The sequence below is a fragment of the Urocitellus parryii genome, chromosome 5 (assembly GCF_045843805.1).
Source record: "Urocitellus parryii isolate mUroPar1 chromosome 5, mUroPar1.hap1, whole genome shotgun sequence".
Taxonomy (NCBI): Eukaryota; Metazoa; Chordata; class Mammalia; order Rodentia; family Sciuridae; genus Urocitellus; species Urocitellus parryii.
In genome coordinates this window covers 176436056-176463850 of record NC_135535.1, presented here as the reverse complement: position 1 = coordinate 176463850, position 27795 = coordinate 176436056, and the positions used below count along the sequence as shown (strand labels likewise).

Here is a 27795-nt window from a genome sequence, read left to right as displayed (position 1 = left end):
TAGTCCCAGCTACTTGGGAGGCTGAGGCAGAAGAATCACTTGAGTCCATGAATTTGTGACTAGCCTGGACAAAGCAAGATCCCCATCTCAACAACAATAACAAAAAGTAAAAAAGAAACGTTAAGTCATTTTAATGCTATATTTTATTTAACGGAATATATCATTCAACATATGATGAATATAAAAACAAATGTGATATTTTACATTTTTTTAACACAACTCTATTTGTTATAGCAACATTTAAAGTGATAAATAACTACATGTGGATAGAAACTACCATATTGGACAGTGAAAATATGTAGCTTTATCTTAGAACATATAGGTTTGAATGAACTGTTACTTAAAACTAATTGAGCACAGTTCATGTCCATATCATGATTTGGCAGTTTGTTGGTACAAGTCAAAGTATAGTTTTGCAACTTGTGGTTTCTGTTTCATTTCTCACTTTCATGCATAAATCTTTTTCCCATTAGCATTATTTTTAAAATATATTTTTAGTTGTAGATGGACACAATACCTTTATATTATTTGTTGTTTATTTATTTTTTTAATGTGGTGCCCGGGATAAAACCCAGCACCTCACACATGCTAGGCAGGTGCTCTACCATTGAGCCACAACCCCAGTCCCCATTAGCATTATTAATAAACACATTATATAAAGAGAAATATAATCTGTTATTTACAAAGAGAGTTTTAAGAGTTGTTTTGGGTACCTGGTTGACTGTCTACCAGACTAAGCCTTTGCTTCCAGTAGGTAGGATGTTTCATCAAATTTTCTAAAGCTATAGAGTGTTTTGGACACTAGCAACAAAAATTGTCCAAAAGTGATGAATGCACATATTGTCATGCTACTGTTTTTATTAATTTTATCTGGTATTTTCTTTACAGTTGACAAAACCATTTTACATTTATTTTCATTTGCTTGCTTGTTTTGGTACTGGGGATAGAACACAGGGGTGCTTAACTACTGAACCACATCCCCAGCCCATTTTATTTTTTATTTTGAGACAGAGTCCCACTAAGTTGCTAAGGGCCTTGTTAAATTGCTGAGATTGGCTTTGAACTTGCAATCTTTCTGCCTCAGCCTCCCAAGTTTCTGGGATTACAGGCATATACCACCATGCCTGGCTATGTTTATGTTTTAAATGAAATTATTTTACATAGATGAGTGGTCATCAAAATATTGACATTATTATTCAAATGAATTTTTTTTGTGTGTGTGTGTGTGTGTTTGTTTGTTTTCCTGCAGTGTTAGGAATTGAACCCAGAGGGGTTTTACCACTGAGCCACATCCCTACCCCTTTTTATTTTTTATTTTGATACAAAGTGTTGCTACATTTCCAGGCTGGCCTTGAACTTGAAATCCTCCTGCCTTAGCCTCCTGAGTTGTTGGAATAACAGGCATGTCACCACACCTGTCTTGAAAAGTATTTTTAAAAGCCCTATGTACCTGTTGACTTTTGATCATAATTTTAGCTTTTCCAAGAGACTACAGGTAGTTTAGGAGTGTGTATATTGTACATGTGTGTTTGTGTGCATACTATTTTCTCTTGGTTTCCAGCAACTTCTCTATCCTACATTATTTAAAAAAAAATCTCTGTCAATTTTTCATATACATTTAGTTCTACTTAGTTGAATGAAATTTATTTGGCAATTGCATAATTTGCTGCCTATAAATCATGCCTGAATTTTACCTTGGTTCATTATTATTTCTTCATGAAAACAAAATTGAAGTTCTTTCTGAACTTCTGTATGTATCTCATGATAACCATGTATAGAGGGCATTATTGTTACATTTTCATGTGAGGAAACATATATAGGGTGATTAAATAGCTTGTCCAGTTTTGTCAAAATTTGAGTGCTTTTAATGTGCTGTGATTTATATATTTTTACTTTTATCTAACTGCAGAACAGCAAAGCATTATAATTCTGGCTGTCATAGGTCATCTCAGTGAAAAGCCTGATTGTCTAGTGTATACAGTTGTATAAATAGCAAATTCTTTCTGCTTTTTCCTTTTCATTTCTTCGTAGTTTCTAACTGTCTCCTCTCTTCTTTTGAAATATTATGTATGTATCTGATGGTCTTATTGAAGGTTGAAAGAAGATAACAATAACACTGCCAGGATTGAACACAGGGGCTGTTTACCACTCACCTATATCTCGGCCCCACATTTTTTTTTTACTTTTGAGACATGGTCTTGCTAAACTTCTGAGGCTGACCTTCAACTTGAAATTCTCCTTGTGCCTCAGCCTCCCAAGTAGCTGGGATTATAGGTGTTCACCATCATGCCTAGCTACTTTTTGCTTATTTTGTTTTTTCTCTGCCTCCAGAAATGTTTAATATAGTCCAATCATAGTTGGGTCCAGAAAGAGTAATATCATGTACTTATTCTTTTTAAAAAATATTTTTTAGTTGTTGCTGTACCTTTACTTTTTATTTATTTATATGTGGTGCTGAGGATTGAACCCAGTGCCTCACATATGTTAGGCAAGAGCTCTGACACACACTCTGGACAAGTGCACTGCCCAGGCCCACATGTACTTATTCTTAAATATATATTTATGTTTACATATTTATGTTCATAGAATTTTTTCACATAGATATCTTCTTAGGCAGCAAATGTTTCCATAACATTTATGGAGTATATTTCAGTTCTATAAATTGAATCCATTTAATAGCCTTCAAACAGGGTTTGGTAAACTACATCCTTAAGGTTAATAGTTTTCAAGGATTTGTTAAATATATTTTTACATAGAAACAATTTGCTATTTATAAACAAACCTTATCTGTTAACTTACTATCCTTTGATATATAAGCTATAAGTTAACAGATGAGGTTTGTTTGTAAATAGCAAATGGAATCTCTGTTTGGTTCTTTTTTTTTAATATATATTTATTTTTTAGTTTTCGGCGGACACAACATCTTTGTTTGTATGTGGTGCTGAGGATCGAACCCGGGGCCGCACGCATGCCAGGCGACCGCGCTACCACTTGAGCCACATCCCCAGCCCTCTGTTTGGTTCTTTTTCTTGAGGAACTTACCTTTGGCCTCCCTTTCCTGGAAGCCTTTTTTGGCTTCCCCCTTGTTTATGCTCCCCTTATTCCTAGCACATAGCTGTATCATTGCATTTACTTCATTATATAATAATTATCTGTTAACTAGATGGATAGCTTCTTATAGTTAAAGACTATGCCTCATTTATCTTTTTATCTTTAATGCTTGGCATATTAAAATTCCCAATAAATATGTGGAATAAATGAAGAAAGAGTAAAACAGTTCTCAGCACATTTGGCAAAATTTTGTTAGCACTAACATTTAAAAGTGATTAAAAAAATCTGTTTCTCTTTGTAACTCCTCCCGTCCCCCCATTGAACCCAAAGGTGCTCTACCACTGAGCTTCGTCCTCAGCCCTTCTTAAAGGGTCCCACTACATTTCCCAGGCTGACCCTAAACTTGCCATCTTCCTGTTCTTAGCCTCCTGAGTAGCTGGAATTACAAGAAGTCTGTTCTTTAAAAAATATGCTGACCAGGCACTGTGGCGCATGCTTGAAATCCCAGCAATTTTTAAGGATGAGACAGGAGGATTTCGAGTTTGAAATTTTTATCAGGGCCCTAAGCAACTTAGCAAGACTGTCTCAAAATTAAAAAATAAAAAAGGCTTGATGTGGCTCAGATATTCAATTTCTGGTGCCTGAAAATATTCTATGATATGGACATTTTGGAAATTCTAACTGAATCTTCCTTAATCTTATTGAATTTTACTTTATAATTTCTAAATATCTTAAAATATTATTACTTGAGTGGTGAAGCTTTATTTTAAAGTAAACTTTATAACCTTCTAAATACCAAAATTTTAACAAATTTAGATGCTTTGCATTTTAGATGCTTTAACATACTCATCTGTTAAATGTGGTAACATTTAAATGGAAGATTAGGCTATAGACTTAAATACTCTTTTCTTCCTTGTGCTCACATGATAAATAATTTATGTGTGGTTAGCTTTCTTCAGGGATACCTGATTTGTATTAAGGACTGACTTTAATATTTCTTCATCTGTAAAAGAGGGTTTGTAATAATACTTGCCTCATATGACTTTTGTAAAAATTAAGTGAGGTAATTCAAGTTAAGTACTCAGCACAGGATTTGGCACATATTAATCACTGATTACATGGTAGCTATGAATCAATCAGTTTTACAGGACTTATTATGGAAAACAATATATACACCCATTTACCTTTCCCAGTGGCAGTTTAGTAGCTTTATTTTTTTCTTTCTTTCTTTTTGGGAGGAGTGGTACTGGAGAGTGAACCCAGGGATGCTCTACTATTGTGCTGTTTCCCTTGCTCTTTTTATTTTTTATTTTGAGACAGGATCTCAGCTTCCTGGGTGGCTGGGTTTACAGGCATGCACTACACACCTGGCTCAGTTTTCTTTGTCTCATTTTTATCTGGAATCAGAACAGTTTGAGATGTAGGATTTCTGTTTGTTTGTTCAGTGTTTTTCTTCCACCAGAAGAGAGGAGTTTTTCTCAGGAAACTGAGAACTAGGTTATGTGCCTCTATTTCTCTGGTCCTAGATGATCAACTTGGAGTGAATTTCTTTGTTACTTACCAGGTTCTTTGCTTTAAAACATACACACATGTACATTGGTGACCTCTCTAGTGGTGGCCAGGGAGTAACAAGGAAGAGCTATAATCTATAATCCGTAATCTGTGCGTACCTGAGCTGGCCATTATCACTTGGATCCTGAAATAGGGGAGAACCCTAGAACACTGTTAGTCCAAACTGGCATATGTTGCTTTATGGCTTTCATTGCCATAGGACTTTTTGCATAAAAGCAGATACTCAGTTCCTAACTCTGAGGGTCAAGAGGATAACAGGGGGCCACAGCAGAAGCGTTCACGTCGCGGCCCCTGTCAGATTCTGATGAATCTGCGAATTCTGCTGCACATCTCACCCAACCACTCAACTCAAATAACAGTTGAAATAAACAGTAGCAAGGTAGACTTATAGGTATTTTTTATGTTCCAGTAATGCTTCTAGGTGGATGCTAGATCATTTTAAGTCGCTCCCTAGTCATAAATGGGATGAGCTGAGTCACTGAAGAACACACAACATATACGTGTGTGTGTATATATACATACACACATTTATATACACACATATATATCAAAAATTTTTCTTTTATATATTTATACTATATATATGTGTGTGTATACACATACACACATAAATTATTCATCCATCAGGAGCAATGGGAGACATAAGAATATGCTGTTTATAGATAATATGTTCAGTAATTATCCATAGATTCCTGAAGGAGTTTGAAGACATCCTTAGAAATATGGCACACATAAGATAGATGACATTAGTTATTTGGAAATAAGGTTGCTTTTTGAATTTTACTGCTGTCTGCTTTAGGTTTAATTACTTGGGTCCTTTAGTAGCTCCTGAATGGAACAGCTAGAGCTGGTCATGGTGGTACATACCTGTAATCCCAGCAATTTAGGAAACTGAGTTAGTAAGAGGATTGCAACCTTGAGGTCAACCTCAATTTAGCAAGACATTGTCTCAAAATAAAAAATAAAAAAGGCTAAATATTTGCCTCAATGGTAATGCAGTCCTGGGTTCAATTCCCAGTACCCCTCACACTAGTACACACAAAGTAATTAAGTCTTATATCCTATACATAAGGTTGATGATTAGTAGGTAGTATCATGGTTTCTGGTAAAACATTAAAAAGGCTTTAAAAAGTAACTTTATTGATGTAAGTTTACCTTTAAAAATTTTTTTTTAGTTGTAAATGGACACAATACCTTTATTTTATTTGATTTGGTGCAGGGGATTGAACCCAATGCCTTACACATGCTAGGCAAGCGCTCTACCATGGAGCCAAAACTTTGGCTTCTATGTTTTTAAATTATAGAATTATGTGTATTTTTAAAATTGTGCCTCAAAATTCAATTCTGGACCTATGTTTGTCACCCCAAAAAGAGACTCCATGCTCTTTGCAATCAATTCTCACTAATCTACTTGCTATCTTTATCAATAATTTGCCTTTTCTGGACATTTCATGTAAATGGAATCATACAATATGTGATCCTTTGTGATTGCCTTCTTTCATGTATCATAATGTTTTCAAGAAGTTCATCTATGTTATGGCATCATAGTATCAATACTTCATTTGTTTTTTTAATTTTAACTTTTAAAATTTGTTTTAATTAGTTATACATGATAGTAGAATGCATTTATGCATAGATGGGATATAGTTTATCATTTTTCTGAGTGTACATGTTGTAGAGTCATTTTGATCATACAGTCACATATATACGTAAAGTAATAATGTCTGTTTTGTTCTACTATCCTTCCTATCCCTATATCCCCTCCCCTTCCCTCTATTCACTTCCTTCTACCTAATCTAAGGTAACGCTATTCTTCTCTAGTGCCTTCCCCCACCCCCCCACCCCCACCACACCCCTGCACATCTTTATTGTGATTTAGCATCCACATATTAGAGAAAACATTCAGCCTTTGATTTTTGGGGATTGGCTTATTTGGTTTAGCATGTTATTCTCTGACTATCCATTTACTGGCAAATGCCATGATTTCATCCGTCTTTAAATTGATTATATATATAAAGAAAATGTGATATAAATATTCATCTGTTGAAGGACCCCTAGGTTGCTTCCATAGTTTAGCTATTGTGAATTGAGCAACTATAAACATTGACATGGCTGCATTACTGTAGTATGCTGATTTTAAGTCCTTTGGATATAAATGGAGGAGTGGGATAGCTGGGGTAAATGGTGGTTTCATTCCAGGTTTTCTGAGGAATCTCCATACTTCTTTCCAGAGTGGTTGTATCAATTTGCAGTTCCACCAGCAATGTATGAATGTGCCTCTTTCCCCACATCCTTGCCAACGTTTATTGTTACCTGTATTCTTGATGTCATTCTGACAGGAGTGAAATGAAATATTAGTGTAGTTTTTATTTGCATTTCTATAATTGCTAGAGATATTGAACACTTTTTCATATATTTGTTGATCAGTTGTGTTTCTTCAAGAAGTATATGTTCAGTTCCTTTGCCCATTTATTGATTGGGTTTTTTTTTTGGTGTTTTTTGAGTTCTTTATATATCCTAGAGATTAATGCTTTATTGGAGGTGTATGTGGTAAAGATTTTCTCCCAATCTGTAGGCTCTCTCCTCACATTATTGTTTCCTTGCTGAGAAGAAACTTTTTAATTTGAATCTATCCCATTTATTGATTCTTGATTTTACTTCTTGTGCTTTAGGAGTCTTGTTAGGGAAGTCAGATGCTAGGCCAACATGGTGAAGATTTGAACTTATGATTTCTTCTATTAGGCGCAGGGTCTCTGTTCTAATGCCTAAGTCTTTGATCCACTTTGAGTTGATTTTTGTGCAGAGTGAGAGAGGTTTAATTTCATTTTGCTACATATGGATTTCTAGTTTTGCCAGCACCATTTGTTGAATAGGCTATCTTTTCTCCACTGAATATTTTTGGCACCTTTGTCTAGTATGATATAACTGAATTTATGTGGGTTTGTCTCCGTGTCCTGTATTCTGCACCATTGGTCTACAAGTCTATTTTGGTGCCAATACCATGCTGTTTTTGTTATTTGGTGAGTAATATTTCATTATATGAATATACCATAATTTGTTTATCTGTTCCTTGGTTGATGGGCATTTGGGTAGTTTTTGGTTCTGGGAAACTATGAATAAACTTGTTTTATAACTTTATTATAAACACCCATGTGCAAGATTTTAGGTGAACATGTGTGTTATATTTATCTTGGGTAAATACTTAGGAGTGGTCTGCTGAATTTTGAAATTAAGCTTATGTTTAACTTTATAAGAAACTGATAACTGTTTTTCCAAAGTGGTGGTATCATTTTGCATTTTCACCAGCAATTTTTGAGAGTTCTGATTGTTCTGCATCCTAGTCAACTTTTGGAAATGTCAAGAGTTTTTTGGATTTTTTAATTTTTAATTAATTAATTTATTTTTTGATACTGGGAATTGAACACGGGGGCGCTTAACCACTGAGCTACATCCCCACCCCTTTTTATTTTTTAAAATTTGAGATAGGATCTCACTAAATTTCTTAGTGCTCCACTAAGTTGCTGAGACTAGCTTTGAACTTGCGATCCTCCTGTCTCAGCCTCTCAAACTGCTGGGATTACAGGAGTGCACCACCACACCCAGCTTGGATTTTTTTTTAAAAAAGCCTTTATAGGGCTGGGGATGTGGCTGAAGCGGTAGCGCGCTCGCCTGTCATGCGTGCGGCCCGGGTTCGATCCTCAGCACCACATACCAACAAAGATGTTGTGTCTGCCGAGAACTAAAAAATAAATATTAAAAATTCTCTCCTCTCTCTCTCTAAAAAAAAAAAATAAATAAATAAATAAATAAAAAAGCCTTTATAATATATGTGAAGTTCTTGTTAGTTTCAAGTGAAAATTATGCAAAATAAAATCACCAGAATGACAATTTAAATATGAAACAAGCATTTACTATATATCTACCGTGTGCTAAGCTCTTTTGTAGTAATGGGAATATAGAAATAAGACATACCTCTGCTGCCATGGGACTTACAGTTTGTTGAAGGTGACAGGCACGTAAAGAAGTAAATATGATATACTAAGTTAGTGCTGTTACCTGGAGTCATGTTATATGGGGTGGAAGAAGTGTTTAACTGGATGTGTTTAGCTGGATGTGGTCCATGTTGTAGAAGGATTTTGATGTTTATGATCAGTAAAAAGATAGGAATATGAAGAGCCACATGTACTTTTGCATCATGTTTAAGGTTAGGTTTTGATAGCAAAGGTCAAGCTCCCTTTACATTATTATATCTATAAATGCCTACTAAGCTACTTGTGATAATATCCTGCTGGCTAACTACACAATGACTTCAAGTGACATCAGCTAATTACTTTCAGAAGTCACACTTGCACAGTAACCAGGGGAAGGGAAAACTTTAAGTTGTAGTCACTGCTTTCTTTTTACCTTTATGTATCTTTCTGTATCTGCTCATCTCTGTCTTTTACCTAGCACACTGCCAAACCCTATAATCATTCTTTTTTAAAAAGTGCTTATGTACTACTCAACTATGCACTGTTTACCACAGTCAGTAGCAGCTGCCTCAGACATTTGCAATTTTTATACAGTTGACCCCTCTAGAATTTTCCCTGAGGGATTTGGCCTCAGTATGTAGGGTCACTTCAGGTGAATAAGGGATTCCAAGAGCTGTGTTTCCCTGTATCTGATATACAGAGCCTCTTATCTGATCTGCCTGACCAAAACCAATGTGAAGAGCTGTGAAAGAAGATTAGTACTATGGGGAACAGGAAGAGACAAGACAGAAATGTGCTTCCAGTTGAGTCATGCTCATCTAATTTTTGAGCATCCTTCAGAGCAAGTGAAACTATTCTCAGTTTTTTAATCTTTCCAGAATCTTAGTTAGCTTGGTTTGCTATTACGCTGCAAGGAAAAGTGTAATCTGATAAAGAAAGGTTAGGTAATATGAAATTAGTCATCCTCAAGCAGAAAAAGATGGGACCAGGGTGTGATGATGCATGCCTATAGTCCCAGCATATCAGGGGGCTAAGGCAGAAGGAGTACAAATGCTGATGCTGTAGTTTAGTGATAAAGTACCTGTGAGTTCAATCCTTAGTACTGCCAGGAAAAATAAATGAAGGAAGGAAGGAAGGAGGAAAGGAAAGGAAAGGAAAGAAAGGAAGGAAGAGAAAGAAAGAAACATGGGGACATGCCTAATCTTATTCCAAGCTGTATTAAGGGTTTGTGAGTATTTTTATTGCATTGAAGACAATGTTTAATAATTTTAAGGAATATTAACATTCACAGCAAATTTAGATTATTCTTTCCACTCCCAACAGAAAAGGGAGAAGTTTCAATTTCATAAGGACTTTAGGTTAGACTAAGGAGCACTTGCTTGCCCTTGTGTAACTGAAGGAGAGTATAGATTCACCTTTTCCAGAGGCCTGAACTTTATTAGTAGTCTCACTGGGGATAGTAAACCCTCATTCCTTTTTATTTTTTGCATTCCTTTTTATTTTTTGCCCTTATTTTTTTTTTTTTTTTATTTTGAGATAGAGTCTAAGTTGCTGAGGCTGGCCTCAAACTTGTGATCTTCCTGCCTCAGCCTCCTGAGTGCCACCATGCCTGGCTAAAATATTCCATTGATTGAGGACTTGATACTTGAGAAGAAAATCTACATTTGAGAAGCTTTTTTCCCTTCCCCTCAGGTTAGTGAGGTTAGGTTTCCCCTTTATTTGGAAGCAGTTTTAATGTTAAGGCAAACTTATTCTAGGCCGCTTGCTACTTCAGCAAAGTTCAATTTGATATAAAAACCTCTTGCTTTTGACAGGTTGTGACAAATAACAGCAGTAATTGATTTAGAAGTACAAATTCCTAGACTTCTGCTCTGCAATACTTTGGAAGTTTGTTACTACTGATCTAATTTAAAATTCATCGTGGAATCCTGTCTGTTCTTTTGGTGTTCCTAAACAAATTCTGTGCTTGAAATCACTTCATGTTGAGCTTTGGAGTATTGCCTCTTTGGTGAGGCAATCAGGGTGACAAGTTCCACAGATCCTTTTCTTTCTTTGTTAGAGATATCCTTCATAGAAACTAGGGAGTGAGGAACCGTAGTGCCAAAGTGGTGGAGGACATAGAAGAGATGCAACTAAAGGCCTAGAATGGAAATTTTGAGAAAACTGAGGGATGGGAAGAAATTTCAAAATCAAATTATTTTATAAAATGTGTAGTTGGATGATTACTTGATTTCTCTTAAGGAAGTTAACCTTGTATTTACTTTGTAGGAAGGATATGTCTTTGATAAGTGGGGAAGATACAAGTACATTATCTATTATTGGTTGAAGAAAGCAAGTTGCATAACAGTATGCCCACTTTTATGTTTAAACAGGAAAAAAAATATAAGACTGAATATATTTTCTATAGGTACGTATATAGAAAAAGAATCCCTTGGTATCCATGGGAGTTGGTTCCAGGATCTCTGTGTAGATACCAAAATCCACAGATGCTTAAGTCCCTTGTATAAAATGGCATAGTATTTTCATATAACCTGTGAATATCCTCCTATACTTTTTGTTATCTCTAGATTACTTATAATACATAATATAATGTAAATGCTATTAAATAGTCATTATGCTATAATGTTGGAATAATGAGAAATCTGTAGATGTTCAGTACAGATGCAGTTTTTTTTCAAATATTTTCAATTTATGGTTGGTTGAATCCATGAATGTGAAATCAATACATATAGAGTTCCAACTCTGCATTTTTAAATATTTGCAAGAATACATGCCAAATATATATAGTGATATGGAGAGTGGAAGAAGACACGCAGCATTTTTCAGATAGTATGTACTATGGTAGAAAGTAAGATCAGTAGGGTAGAAACTTAGAAATGACTAGTTATATGAGTTCTTGGTGTTATAATCATTTAACTTTGAAATGTTTTATCTATGTATATATTAAAGCTTTCCTTCAGGAATTCCTCTTTTTGTTTTTCTGTATTATTTTATAAGCACATCTGTCCTTTCTTAGCCCTTTCAGATATCTTCTCACCTTTTGATTTTTGGTCTATTCTGTGTCCCATTCTCCCCAACTATGCCCCCAAGGTTCTGAGACACACTGTAGGTAATCAGGGTGGAAGCATTGGAATATTATTGGCATGGACATGAGAATCACAGACAGGTTCATATCCTGATTTCTGATCAGCTTTGTGTCTTTGAGCAGTTATATAACTCTGTGAGCATGTTTTCTCCTCTGTGATTCAGGGATAATACCTACCTTGCAGAGTGGTGTGGTGAGGATTGAGAAGCCATCATAGTTAATCTTATCATTTAGTTCCAGACCTACTTTAAATTTTGCAGATACTGTTGATCTTTGCAGTCTTTTACTTCGTGTCTCTAGGAGAGAAAAGACCTGGGTATAAGCCAGAAATTGTATAAAGAGGTCCTGGATTCCTCTCCCAAGTAAAAGGCAGGTAAACTGGGCATGGTGGCACATATTTGTAATCCCAAGATTTAGAAGGCTGAGGCAGGAGGATTGCAAGTTCAAGGCCAGGCTCAGCAATTTAGCAAGACCTTGTCTAAAAATAAAAAGGACTGGGTATGTAGCTCAATGATAGGTACCCCTGGATTCAATCCCTAGTATTGAACATAAAAGAAAAGAATGAGTAAATGGGATGGGCTAGTAGTACAGGTAGACTCGGGCCGTGCTGGTAAGTAGATCAGACTGCTTCTTTAGGTTAATTGTCACTTGGACAAGAGTAATTCACCAAGGGCAAGTGATAGATTGCTTATATGGCAGAGTGAAGTCAGAGAGACCTCTATGGATCATGTTAGGATTAGGCTAAAGGGAGTGAAGGGGTGTATGTGTAGAAACACTTAATACTGAAGAGAGTAGGAGGAAGTCAGGAAGGTGGTATAGTAAAAGTCCTTAAGAGCTTGTCTGGATTTGACTAAATTTGAGCCCTGCCATTTATTAGCCCCATAACCTTCAGCCAGTTACTTAATCTGTCCAAGATTTGCTTGCTTAATTTATAAGATGGTGCCAAAAGTTACCTCCTTTATAGAGTTGTGAGGTAATTTTAAATTCTTGACAATTTTATTAATATTAAGTCAAGCCGGGAAAGAAAAAAAAGCAGTGATTATATAGTGAGAGTGGGCTGCTCCTATATATATAACTAACTGATAATGTCTGCCATTGATTATCTTTAAAGAAAAAGAGTCAGTAATGGGATCTATTATTTATAGATGTCCTAATGCTTCTTGGTGTGCTTGCTTGTTAAAAGCAAACAAACAAAAAAAGAGAAATATTTTCTTTTTACTTATATTGGGAAACAAAACTTACAAAAAAAATCTAACAGGTAAGTTGCTACTTATGACTTTTATAGTTGAATGCTAAATTGTGGCTGCCTTTTCCCTGTACATGATTTCCTTTGAATTTCACTACAGATTTTTCAGTTTCTCTGTACTTTCTGTTCTGTGTCTTGCTGGATTCCTGGTTAATAGTTATTTCAGCATCATTTAGTACTTGTAAAACAAAAAAGATGAATGGTATGCAGCAAATATAAATTGATGAGGCATGAATGGAATTAATTTTAATGAGAAAATAAGTCTCCTAGAGGACTGAAGTTTTCTCAATTAAGAAGCCTATGACAATTCTGTCATGCTTTTCACACGGCATATGTCTTTATCTGTGAAACATAAGTGAACTCTGCTGGGTTAGCATTGTGACCTTCTGAGGATTTAAATCTGTGTTCCAGTGTTATCACAGAAGTCTTTTTGAATTATTCCTACTATTATAGTAGGTACATAGTACAGATGCCTTGTTGTATATTCTATCTTTTAGTACTGAAAACAACCATGAAGAGGGAATTATCATCCCCATTTTGTAGATGAAGATGACCAAGGCTTAGAAATTTTTTCAAAGTGACATGTCAGTTATTTGGAGAGGCAGAATTTGAAAATCAGATTTTGATTCCAGTTTGTGCTTTTTTTTTGTGGTACTTGGATTGAACTCAAGGGTGCTTAGCTTAGCCTCAGAGCCACATTCCCAGTCCTTTTTATTTTTTTATTTTGAGATGCTTCACTAAGCTGCTTAGGGCCTTACTAAGTTGCTGAGGTTGGCCCCAGGCTTGTGATCCTCCTGCCTCAGCTTTCCACCCGCACCCTGCCAGTTTGTGCTTTTAAAATTTAACTCACCAACTGCCTGTCTCATCCATAATCAGAAAACTACAAAGCTGGCTTTCTGCAAAATGGCTAAGTTTGTTTATTGATGCTGCTCCTCTTCTATTCCCTTCCTTCAATTTACTGCCCAAGTTACTGAATAGAATCATATGTAGAAAGACTTAACTTGAAGAATCACCCAGTCTAATGGTTCTCAGCAAATCATAAGAATCACCTGGAACATTTATTTCTTTTAAAATTATGATGAAGTGGTTTGAGCTGGAACCCAGAAACTTGTGTTTTTAACCTGAGCTACCTGTTATTTTGACGGTCTCCTTGGTTTGGGGACCATGTTTAGACACATAAATCCTCCTCCCATCACTTTTACCAATTTTCCTGATAGGTGGTCATCTAATCTCTGATATCCTTTTGTGACAGGGACTCACTGACACCTTGCCAAAAGGTCATTTCATCCACAATTAGATGTAGTGCTATGTTTCTATAGTTTTCATTAACTACCCCATATGGATCGAATCAACAATTTTGGACAGATTTTTATACTCTTTGGGCTTAGCTTTGAGTTTAGATCCTGGTTTTAATCTTTTCTAATCCTTGCCTTCTTTATATTTAAAATGGGTATGTGAAAGATTATATTAAGAATTAGATGAAAAAATAGAAATGTCCTGACTGGAAAGATTGTTGAATGCCATCAGTCTTGTCTTACAGTTTCCTTTCAGCCTGTTCTGAAAGGATCTCATATCTACAGTTAGAAATGTATTCTAGTTAGAAGTGTGGTTATGATAGAAGGCGCCTAGATATTCATTATGGGATTGTCAGTGCCAGAAATAGGTTGTCATTTTGCCTCCTCATCAGCATACTTGTTTACTTCTGGATTTTTCTGTGGAGAAAGAATATGATACTTCTTATGGGGATAGATAAGCCTGCATTTCTGGAAGTTCAGCTTCACTGCTTAAGTAATTAGAGCTTCCACTGATAATGTAAACCCAAAGCAAAACAAATGATCTGTCAGAAGACCTTAAAGGTAAAAGAAAAAACCTTGAGTTATATAGAAACCAAACTGGAGAACAGCAATAAAAACCTATGTTTCTTTCCTATCCGAGGATAAAGAAACTAATGAGTGCTGTTCATTGGAGAGGGGTAAGTGATCTAGTGCAAGGCTGGATAAATTGTACACTGTAGTTTGATTTGATTTGGCTGTTGAGATGTATGTCTTTTTCTTTTTTTTTTTTGTTGTTGTTTTTTTATTTTTTCTTGGTAGTACTAAGGATTGAACCCAAAGGTCTCTTACTACTGAGTGATACCCCTAGCCCCCCCCCCTTTTTTTTCTTTCCTATTTTGAGATAGGGTCTTTTTAAATTGCCCCGGCTAGCCTTGAACTTACAGTCCTTCTGCCTCAGCCTCCCACGTTGTCAGACTCTTGCCTTTCTTAAATAAAGCAATCAAAGTCTATTTTATAGAATTACCTTAGGCCATAAACTACACTTCCCATTAGGTTTAGACTTGAAGAACTTGTAGCTTATGGTCTCTGGTGGGCTGGAGTGAAATATGGTGGAACAGGTTTTTTTGTTTTTGTTTTTGTTTTTCCCCCTTTTTCACTTAGTTTGTAGTAGCTTTCCCTTTTCAAATTGTTTTTTACTTACACATCATGGAAATACTACTTTGAGTTAAAATTTTTTTATTAGTGCTTTTCTGAAGGTAATTTTAGTACTTTGGTCACATTTTTATTGGTGTATCTGAAGTATGGAATTTGTCACTCATAATATTAAAGATATCCATTACAATTACATTAAAATGATAATCACCTTTTCATTCTTCAGAGAAGTGAGTCTGTTTGTAAACTGAGTACTAACATTGTGGTTCTCCTCTGGGGGTGGGAGAAATTTCTATTCATTTAACAATGGAGGCATGGGGTGGAAGGTAGAGGGCAAAGCTAATTCACTTGACCCTTTTGAATTTACTTTTTCACTTCATTTGAGAGAAAATCAGTGTCCATTAGTGAGGCATTGACTTTATAAAATATTAGGGAAGAGGATTCAATTTAATTAATTTTGGAAACTAGTATTAAATATAATAGGCCAAATCATTAGTCTTAATGAAAGGAAGGACTGTGTTTTTAGAAATATTTTAAACTTTCATTCATATCATCAATCCACAGCAGGAAGCAAATGATTTGGTATTTATGAAGTAATTTTATGTATCGTCTTGTTCTGTGTTTTTATTTTTAGGACCGGAGTAGGCCCTATGACACTTTTAACTTGCACTCGTTGGAGAACTCCTTAATGGATATGATAAGGACTGATCATGAGCCTCTGAAAGGTAAACACTACCCTCCCAGTGGCCCACCAATGAGTTTCGCTGATATAATGTGGAGGAATCATTTTGCAGGTTAGGAATATTCATATGTCCATTCCTTGCTTGGTGTTTTAAGCAAAAATCAGCTTTTTAATAATTGTGATTTTTTTTTGTTTGTTGTTTGTTTTGTTTTGCTTCTGTAAAGCTTTGTGGAATGTATTTAAAATTGATTTTTTTTTAACCTGGGTTCAGCTACCTGCAATAATGAAGGTTGATTGCTTTATTCAGTAATGTCTGGAAGAAGCATGTGTGGGTTAGCTGAGGTCATGGTTATAGCATGAGACCAGAAGATAAATTTCTGAGCTTTGGGCATTTGGAAACCTAAATTTGCATAGTTCATTTAAGTCAAGGTATACTGCAAGGAAGTATGAGATTTAGTAAATCAGTCTTCAAAGACTACTTCAGAAAGCTTTGCATAAAAGAATTCCTTTTAATTAGAGTATTATCACTTTCCTATAGGAAGTATTATAACACAGATTTAAGAACAGCCAGTGACCCTTTGCATAGTTTGAAGCTAAACCACAAGAAAGATGTCTTAAAGTATATAAATGTTTTGGGTTAAATATAAGGCAGAGAGTCTCAAGGTCAACAATATTAGGACTTCCTATTTTAGAGTTCATATAAATTTAGGACAGATGTTGCATTCATAATTACATATCATTCCTTTTATGGATTATAGGATTTTTTAGGTACCCTATAAAATTTTAAATACTAATACAAATTTTCTGTGGAAATACCCCACTTAGGTTAGGACCTAAATATATCTGAAAACTGTGAAGAGTTTGCCACAGGGATGCCCATCTAATGTGAACCTTGGTTCTTTCTAGGCCTTTATATAGGGTGTGACTGACTATGAACATCTGACACTTCTTCAAGACACATCAGAAGTCCATTCCATCATTTTCTTTTTATACTTATGATTTTCTGCTGATTTTCTCAGTTTCCAGTGAAAAGTAGTAGTTAGACTATAAAGAAAGTAAAAGATTTTCAGAAAAGCTAGATATATATTTTTAAATATTTTTTTGGGGGCTGGAGATGTGGCTCAAGCGGTAGCACGCTCGCCTGGCATGCGTGCGGCCTGGGTTTGATCCTCAGCACCACATACAAACAAAGATGTTGTGGCCGCCAAATACTAAAAAAATAAATATTAAAAAAATTCTCTCTCTCTCTCTCTCAAAAAAAAATATATATAATTTAAAAAATATTTTTAAATTGTAGATTAACATAATACTTTTATTTTATTTATTTGTTTGTTTATTTATTTTATGTGATGCTAAGGATCAAACCAGTGCCTCACATGCACTAGGCAAACACTCCACCACTGAGCTACAACCCCAGCCCCAGAAAAGCTTTATTTTAAGGCCTTCAGAAGCAGGAAAAAAAACCACATTATTATGTTTAGTTATTGTTACCACATCTTTCTTCAGTTAAAGATTAAGTACCTGGTAATTTAAAGCATAATTCACTTAGAAGTGAGAAAGATGTTTAAAACAACAACAACAAAAAAACATTCACAGTCTATTTTGCATTTTTAGAATATTCTAAGGCTACATATGTCATCCTTCTCTACTATAAATAGCTATAAGCCTTTCCTATTTATTCTAAAATATTCAACTCCTGTTCTTTTATGCATACATGTTTTATTATGGGCTGTATTCTTTTTGACTTGCAGTAAAAGATTATGAAAGGTTATTAGATTGTAGCCTAAAATAATTTACCAGAATTTTGTGTACTTAGGTTAAGCAGAAGCTATTATGTTCCGTTGAGCAGTTTGTTTCATCGAACTGGCATTGTGTAAGGAGGGAACCTCACTGTGGGGTAATATAAATACCTGATTCCATTTGTGGTGGTCTTTTTTATTGCAGGCCCAACTACCTCTGCATAGCCTTCCTTACTAGCAGTTATGAGGTTTTGTCTATAAAAGCTTGCTGCACTGTGCTTATAATAAATATATCCTAATAAGTTGAAAGACACTTCATGCACGCTTTCTTATAGCCTCCTTATGGTTGCAGTTTCCCAGTTCATCATACTAACTACCACAGTGATTTCATATAAATGGACTACTTTCTTGTGATCAGTGATATCAGTATGTCCTTTGTGCTTCGGGGTGTTTGGGCTTCCTGTTTCCCCTTTATAGCCAGGGGAGTTTTAGATCTGATTTATAGCATCGCATTTGATCCTTATCACCTATTACCATAATGAATGATACTTGCACCTTAAAATGTTTTAAGTAATTTTAGTTTTAAAAAGTAGCAAACTAAAAGGTAACTAACTAACTAAATAAATAAATAAAGCATTGTGGCTAGCCATGGTGGCTCATGCCTGTAATCTCAGCTACCCAGGAGGCTGATGCAAGAGGAACACAAGCTCAAGGCCAGCCTGGACATCTTAGCTAGATTCTGTCTCAAAATTTAAGACATTAAAAAGGACTGGGAATGTAGCTTAGAGATAGAATGTCCTGTGTTCAGTTCCCAGTACTGCAAAAAGAAGGAACCAAGCAAGCATGCATGCGTTGTGATGGTGTGTCCTTTAGTTTTCTATTTCCCATATAGTAAATATTATCCATGTTTCTCTTTGATCTTTATAATTTCTTAATAGGACTTATATTGGGACTTGTAGGTTGTTTACAGTTTTTCCTTTATTATAGATAATGCTACCATGAATGAGTTCAGACATATAGCATGTCTTTAAGGTAAATTCATAGTGATGGTCTTTGGGTCAAAAAAATGTAAACAAATACATGGATTAAGCTTTAAGAGAAGTAGGGGGGGGCTGGGATTGTGGCTCAGCGGTAGAGCGCTCGCTTAGCACGGGCAGGGACCCATGTTCGATCCTCAGCACCACATAAAAATAAAGGCATTGTGTTGTGTCCATCTACAGCTAAAAAATAAATATTAAAAAAAAGAGAAGTACAATAGGCTAGGGTATCTACTCTGTGACTTCTCTATGGGCACGTCCAGAAACACTTTTCTCTATTCCATCCTATCTTCAGTGTCCCCTGCCTACACTTCAGCCTAGAGTCTTCTTATTCCAGTTGAATATAGGAACACTATTTTAAGGGTCTCAGATCTCAAGTACAGGGTGGTGGAGTTTTGTTTTCTTTGTTTTTGTAGCACTGGGACTTGAACCCAGAGCTTCCCACATGCTAGGCAAATGCTTTACCACTGAGCTTACACCCCTAGCCTTTTTAATTTTATTTTGAGACAGAGTCTGACTAAATTATCTAATCTGATCTCACACCTGTGATCTTAGTCTTCCAGGTGGCTGGGGTTACAGGTGTGTGCTACTGAGCCTGGCTAGTAATTGTCTTTTGTATGTTTCTTTGTCTTGGTGGTTTTTTTCCCTAGAGCTCAATTTACTTTTTCTTCAGGGGAGAAAAAAAAGAAAAAGTGCTGGTGATTGAATCCAGGGGTACTCTATCATTGAGCTACATCACTAACCATTTTTTTTAAATATTTTTATTTGAGACAGGGTCTTGCTAAATTTGCTGAGGCTGGCCTTGAACTTGCAATCTTTCTGCTGCAGCTTCTGGAGTTGCTGGGATTACAGGCAGGTGCTACCATACCCAGCTGATCTCTGCTCTTATTTGTAGTAGATTGAAGGGAAAGCCAACTCTTCTCATATCTATGATAATTAAGGGGATTTCTAGTGTTGAAAGAAGTAGGATAGGAGAGGAAAAGGGCTAGGGATAAAACTCAGTGATAGAGTGATTGTGAGCATAGATTTCATCCCCAGAACCCCCACCCTCAAACATACACAGAGGTGATGTAGTGGCTCACATCTGTAATCCCAGTGACTTGGGAAACTGAGGTATGAGGATCACAAGTTCAAGAATAGCCTCAGCAATTTAGTGAGACTCTTAGTGACTTAGAACCTTTTTCAAAATTTAAAAAGGGGGGCATGTACCAGAGTGGTAAAACTCCCCAGGGTTCACTCCCCACTACTCCCCTGACCAAAATAAATAAATAAATAAATAACTAAAGGTAGAGGGAAGATTCATCTCTATACAGTCTTTATAGTTGTTCCCTGACTTGAAAACCTGATTTCATTAGTCATACTCTCCGTACTCTAGAATAATAAGGGAATACCAACTTCAGTGTGCTGGCAGAGTTGGTGATACTGGGAAGCAAAGATCCTATCCTCTAGCTAGGGAAGCACTACATCTAATCAGAAAACAGGGAGGGAGTCACTTTTGCTTTATCCTGAGCCATTTCCTTAAAATAAAAGATCTGGCTGACTGGGAGTAGGGCCTAATGAAGAGTTTTAATAATATATTTGAATTTTCTGTTCCTTTGCCATTTGTGAAACTTGAAAAATGAAAAGAGCAGGTTTCAGTTAAGAACTGATTTTGAGGGTCTTGCTTTTCAAAGGTATACTAAAACAGTCTGAGGAAAAACCAGCGTATCTTCTGGTAATAGTGCTTTAGGTACATTTAAATTGACAGAAACTTGGAAGGAGTGGATGCTATCCCTTTGTTGTTATAAAGGCATTTTTATTCATCACAATTTAAATTTAGTATTATAGAGACTTTCACAAAATTGTCCCCCTTTTTTGGAATTTTGAGATTTTCTTGTAAGAAAAATGCATCTTCACTACATTTTGATGACTGACTTCCTGGATGTTCCAGAAAAATATATTGTCTCTTTACTTCTGATGCTTGAATCATTGCTTAGTTTTATTTTTGTTATCTCTCTTTAGCCTATCAGTGCATCTTGTATAAAATTAAACAGATTCCACCAGTGGTAGAGCTTTGCCAGTAAGCTTGAGGCCCTGGGTTTGATCACCAGTACCATGTATAAGTGCATGCAAGTGCACATGTACAAATATATACATGTGCATGAGCGCAGGCACACACACACACCAGATTCTGTAAACTATTAGGGGACTGGTTCTGAATCAGCAAGAAGTGATTTTTCTATACATTTTTCAACTTTTTTTTTTTTTTTTTTTGGTACCAGGGATATTGAACCCAGGGTGCTTAACCACTGAGCCACATCCTTAGCCCTTTTTGTTTTTTCATTTTGAGACAAGGCCTTGAACGCAGCCCATGCCCATCAACTTTTTTTTTTTTTTTTTGAGACAGAGTTTTATTTTGTTGTCCAGAGTGGCCTCAAATTTCCTGGGCTCACGTAATCCTCCCATCATAGCCTCCTAGGTAGCTGGGACTACAGATTTACACTACCTTGCATAGCTTTACATATAGCATTTTAATCATCTGACAGTTCTAAAAGCAAAGGATTTAGAAATTCTGATTTATTGTTCTGAAGTACAATCTTAAGTGAAACAGAGGCACAAAAGATTTAACAGTTTGCTGAAGCCAGGTGTGGTAGCATTGTGAGATTGAGGTGGGAGAATCACTTGAACCCATGAATTTGAGACCAGCCTGGGAAAAATGCTGAAAATTATTCATTACTGGTAGGTGAAGAAACTAGGAATTAAACGTAGGCCCAAGCCTTTTACTTTGCTGATTAGTTATTTGGGACATCTTTAGAATATATAGTACCAGAATTTAATGATTTCCTTTAGAGAAATTTTTTAAATTTTTTTCTATATTTTTACATATTGTATCTTATAGATACATGTTCTTTTTTATGAATATGTTTTCTTAAGGAATATGTTGCCAAATTTTTAGAAAAAAGTGGTGGGAAATAACATTCAGTAGAATATACATTTTACCTTATAATCTTTTCTGGAATATAGCGCTAATATGTTGTTATGTAAAGCTTTCTGAAGATGGTGATTAGAGGAAGGTACAGCAGTTTTTCCCCAATTTATAACGTATTGCACAAGTAAAGAAATGACTTTCATCATTAATTTTTTTTTAAGAGAGAGTGAGGGGGGGGGGAGAGAGAGAGAGAGAGAGAGAGAGAGAATTTTTAATATTTATTTTTTTATTTTCTCGGCGGACACAACATCTTTGTTGGTATGTGGTGCTGAGGATCTAACCCGGGCCACACGCATGCCAGGCAAGCGTGCTACCGCTTGAGCCACATCCCCAGCCCTCATCATTAATTTTGAATTAATAAAAATTCCAAGTTTTATTTTGGACACGTTCAAGTTTAGTTTTAGTTGAATTCTGAAACTTTAGTTTTAATAACTAGATTTTAAAATATAAATGTGAATTAAGCTTATGGAACTGATTTTTACAGTATAAATAACCATTTGTAACCCTTTTCTCTAAATTCTCCCTTTATCCCCTCTCAACCTTATTTATCAGGTGCTATGTAGTAGGCAAAGTGGGACATAGTCTCAGATTTCCACAGCATCATTTAACTCAGTAAAACCAAGTATGCCTTCCAGTTTTTGAAACCTTATATTTTGCACTAAAAAGATAGCTAGCTGACAAGAACAATTTAAAAATAGCAGACCATGGACAGGTGACAAAATGTCACACTGGCAGCACCAGACTGCATTAACAAAAATCACCAGATGTCACACACTTGATTCTATTTTCACAGCTGATTAAACAGCAGTATTTGTTGGACAAAAGGAAGAAAAAAGAAATGGCCTCATCTGAATTTGGAACTAGTTTTCCTTTTGCTGTTATATATTTTCTTTCTTGTCTGAAACCCCTTAACAACCATAAAAATGAGTACATACAACATATTAAGAAAGAATATATAGAAAAATTCTAGTCTTAGAAAAGAAACCATCCCATATGCACACTCCCTAAATTGGAAGAGTATAAATCAAAATGATAACTGTGCTTGTCTTTAATGATATAAAATCTTCATTTTCCTGTACTATCTAAAGTATCTCCAGTGAAACTGTTGCATTTTGTAATCTAAACATTAATTTTTGAAGAGGTAACTAGCTTGCAGAAGCCATTAGTGAATTTATTGATTGATTGATTGATTGATTGATTGAAGTTCTGAGGATTGAACCCAGGGCCTTACACTCGCTAGGCAAGTAATCTGCCACAGAGCTACAGCTCTGACCCATAAGTGATTTTACCAAAACAATACAAAACAAAACATAACAAAACAAAAATTACATTTAATTGGAGGGGAAAATTAAATTATATTTAAATAATTGGTTATATCGTTCTGGCATTGACCCCAAGTTTTTTTTAAATAAAAGCATGTGTTGTTAGCTTTCATCCACAGATCCATTGAAGTCAAACAGAATTAGGGAGAATACCAGGAAAAGTAAAAAGTGCTTTGCTTTTCAGCAATTAGTGATGCCTTCCATCTGCAAAACAGTGCCTAAGGCTCTTGGTTTTCTTCCTTAAGAAAGATTGAATTGGAAGTAATCAGTACAGGATAGAGAATGATAATTAGAAAATAACCCAGCTTCCTTCCAGTTCAGTTTTCTAAGCTGAAAAGTTCTAACCTCTTATGAAAAGAGTCAAAAAGGATCCAAGTTTTGAGTGATGAAAGCAGCACCCCTTTAAGTTTGAGAATATTTGTCCATCCAGAAATATACAAAAATTGTTATTTGGTGTAGTGGCTATAAACTAGATAATTCTTTCCTACAAACATAGACATACGGAATAAAAGAAGTTGAATGAGGATCGGTTGAATTTGGGCTTACTTTATTTCCTTGATAACCCTTTATTATTCTAGTAATATTAGGGAACCTAGCTTTGTAGGAACTACACCCTTCCTGAGTCACATCTAATATTCATGTATATTAGTATTTGGTAGTCAGGATTATCTGGAAATAATGGAGGAGAGAACACTGGTATAGCTAATTGAAGCCAGAATGTAAATTGTTCTTACTGAGTCAAAACCCTGTTCTGGTGACAGATTCTTCTATAATAGTTTCTGATGAAGGTTATGGTAGGAGATAGCACTCATTACATATAGTATGAACCATAATGTTCAGGGACTTTAAAATGACTTAAAAATCAGAAAACATAACAAGGCATATGGAACATTTGCATATGTAGATACAGTAGGTGTGTCTTCCAACAATGGGGTACTTTTTGAAATTTCTAATAATTAGCTTCTAATAAATACGAAAAGGTCTGAAATCTATAAAAATAGGCATGGATTTTCTGTCAAAACCATTATAATGGATTCTGAATAGGAATTTTAGTATATTATAAATGCTAGCAAGATAGTCTCTACAAAACTAGGACAATTGCAATATTCTTTGTCCTAATAAGATTTAAAATAATAAAAACAAAATCATTCTTATTGAAATCCCTGTAAAATGCTTACTGGCAAATTAGAAAAATTTTATTAGAATTCATAAATTGTTGATGATTTTTCTGTTCTTACACACACACACACACACACACACACACATATCAATGCAAGTGATACACCTACACTTCTGAGGGATTTGATTTTTATACACTTTTTGTTGTTTTGAGGGAGCTGAGAATTAAACCCAGGGCTTTGCACACACTAGGCAAGTATTCTTCCAACGAGCTACACCCCCAGCCCTTCACTAATTCTTAGTATGAAATGACCTTTCACAAATTATCATAGAATATTTAAGAAATTAGGATGTTTTGTTTAGGTAAAAAAACATAATTTTTTTCCTAGGAATTTATAATTCCTCCTTTTTATTCAAGGCAACTGCTCTGTTTCTTCTTCTGTGATGCTTTTCTTTTGTGCCAGAATAGCTTGATGATGCTGTTTTTCCTCTAATCTTCAATAACAGAGTTTAATACCAAGTAATAATTGTCTCTTTTGCAATTATGTATAAAATCATATTCATTGTAAAAATCGATCGATTTTACTTTATCTCCAGCTTTCTCTGTTAATAACTGTTTTCTCCCCACATATATGCTTGACATTTTTAAATTTAAATAATGGTTGTGAAATAGAATTAACATTTTCTGAGAATTTCATAATCCTTGACATAACTGGACATTAAAACCTCAAAGAGCTAGATATAGTGGTACATGCCTATAATCACAGCAATTTGAGAGGCTGAGGCAGGAGATTGCAAGTTCGAGGCCAACCTCAGCAATTTACTGAGGCCCTAAGCAACTTTGGGAAACTCTGTGTCAAAAAATTTTAAAAAGGGCTGGGATGTAACCCAGTAGTAAAGCACCCCTGGGTTAAATTCCCAGTACCAAAAAACAAAAACAAAAAAAAAAAGCTCAGTGGTAGAGTGATTCTCTGAATTCAGTCCTCAGAACAGCAACAAAACAAAACCTTGTAGAACCAAGATTATACATATTAGCTTTAAAAACTGTTGTGTTAATAACTGTTTTGTTGAAATAATTGGTCAAAAAATTTTACCAAGTACATTTTCCCCCATACAAGATACTGTTTAATTTTTCTATTGATATATCCACTTCTTGGTCTCAAATAACAAATGAAAAAAAAATCAAATATCTACATCTTTCACTTTTATCCCTGAGGGTCATTAGTTGAAACTTCTGATTCCAGCTCATCATCTAGTAGACCAGAGGTTTCGAAACTCTGTGAAGGGCTAAAAAGTAAATATTTTAGGCTTTATAGGCCACATGGCCTCTGTCGAATATTATTATTTGTTTTTGTTTGATTTTGCAACCCTTTAAAAATGTCAAAATAGTTTTTAGCTCAGAGACATACAAAAACAGGCAGCTGACCAATATGGCCAAAAATTTTCAACTCCTATAATAATTGTAAGAATAAAGGTCTGGAAATTAATATTATGCCCAAGGTTATAAAACTAGTTAATGATGGGGAAAGCATAAAAACTCTATATATTTTTAAACCAGTAATTTTTTCCCCACTCTGTTACATAAATTTCACTATCTTTCTTCTGGTTGCCATTCTAATAATTATGTTGCAATTTTGAGTCATTATGAAACCTGTTTCTTTTTATTGTCTCTAAGCTTCAAGTTTATTTACTTTTTTTTTTTTTGGCTGCTTGAATTTGAAAGGCACTATGAATGATTGTTTAAATTAAATTCTTAATATAGGGAATTGGCATGTTCAAATTGGAATGTGGAAGATGTGAAAATTTCAGACTATTATAACAGAAGCTTCTTTTTTGTTTTGTTGTATTTTATTTATATTGAGACTTTGCCTTTGTTTTAAGACTTTTCATGTGTATGTTTTATGACTTGATTTACAAAGTTGTAATTGCTTTGGCCTTTGGTAGCATTTTTGTTATAGATTGATCTGTTTTAACTTTTTGTAATGTTAATATTTTATAATGTGTCTGAAATTATTATATTGAGTTTTCTTTTCTTTGGCTTAAAATAAAATTACTTTATTTTTTAGGTCGCATGGGAATAAATTTCCACCATCCGGGAACAGATAATATTATGGCACTTAACAGTAAGTCCTCATATGAAATATTCTGTAAAAGCAACAATCATGTTTGCAACATATGATTTCCACCTTTCTTATTAACTGTTCATTATATTTCAACATTTCATTGAATGTAGTGTCGGCCATTATTCTATACCAGTAGTTCTCAAAAGTGTGGTCCTTGGGATTAACACATCAGCCTCCCTTAGGAAATTATTAAAAATGCAAAGTTTCCAGCTCTTCTACATACCTACTTTATCAGTTTAAGGATGGGACCCAGAAATCTGTGTATTAAGAAGTTCTGTACATGATTCTGTGTGGGCTAAAGTTTTAAAATTATGACTCCGTGGCAGAGTTGGCAAACTATAGCCTAGTAAGTCAAATCTGGCTTAATGCCTGGTTTTTTATTTATTTTTATTTTTTAAATTTGTTCTAATTAGTTATACATGACAGCAGAATACATTTTGTTTCCCTTTTTAACATATATATTTTTTAGTTGTAGTTGGACACAATACCTTTATTTTACCTATTTATTTTTATGTAGTACTGAGGATCAAACCCAGTGCCTTGCATGTGCTAGGCGAGTGCTCTACCACTGAGCCAGGATCCCAGCCCTGCATTTTGTTTCTTAGTGCCTGTTTTTGTAAATAACATTTTATTGGATCATAGTCACACCCATTCATTTATAGATTGTCTGAAGCTCCTTTCGTGCTACAAAGCAGAGCTTACAAAGCCTACCCTATTTACTGTCTGACCCTTTTCAGAAAATATTTGCCAACTCTCAATGCCCCACTTTAATGATTAAGGGGGAGGAGTAGGGAAGAGAATGTGAATGGATAAATCAATTAATTCATACATAACTCAGAATCTTCTCATTATGGGCAAATAGCTGACATGTATTTTAAGCTGAACATCCAGGGGTCTCCCACATTAGTGAAATTTGCATGTTATAGGTGTCAGTAGCTTTGTAGGTTAAAATTGGTTTTGACTAGTGTAATTGTTGGGTTAAGTACTAGAGCAACAAAAATTATATAGCAGAAAGTCATGATATATTATGTATATAATATGTATATTATATCAGTTATTATGTATTATATCAGTTAACACTGGAAAAAATATCTAGCTAGCATCAAGTCTCTTTCTGGTATTGTAGACCAAATAGCTTTACAGAAGAATAGTCTCTGAATAGAAATTCACAGTCACAAGGACCATTGAATATCTCAGAATTGAAATTTTCTCTTCTATCAAGTGAGTGAGATCAGATTGTCCTCTCTCATCCTCCCAGATAGTCAAACTGACTTATATACATATGGGAGAAACACTTGGTAAATCTAAGGCTGTGTTATTCCTTTTCATTTTCCTTTTTTTTTGGTACTAGAGATTGAACTCAGGGGCACTTGACCACTGAGCCACATCCCCAGTCCTATTTTGTATTTTATTTAGAGACAGGGTCTCACTGAGTTGCTTAGTGCCTCACTTTT

The 27795-nt window shown here is 35.1% G+C and overlaps 1 protein-coding gene across 8 annotated transcripts in view; it reads left to right on the top strand.

Moving 5' to 3' along the window:
- The window catches only part of Cpeb3 (cytoplasmic polyadenylation element binding protein 3), a 180548-nt gene that overhangs the window by 54948 nt on the left and 97805 nt on the right, over positions 1–27795 (top strand). For 6 of the 8 annotated variants that reach the window (XM_077798707.1, XM_026397361.2, XM_026397358.2 and 3 more), the window contains exons 3-4: positions 15986–16145; positions 26285–26341. In XM_077798707.1, coding sequence (XP_077654833.1) covers positions 15986–16145; positions 26285–26341 — 217 coding nt within the window. The remainder of the gene's footprint in view (positions 1–15985; positions 16146–26284; positions 26342–27795) is intronic. The other 2 variants (XM_026397363.2, XM_077798710.1) reach the window with 1 other exon arrangement.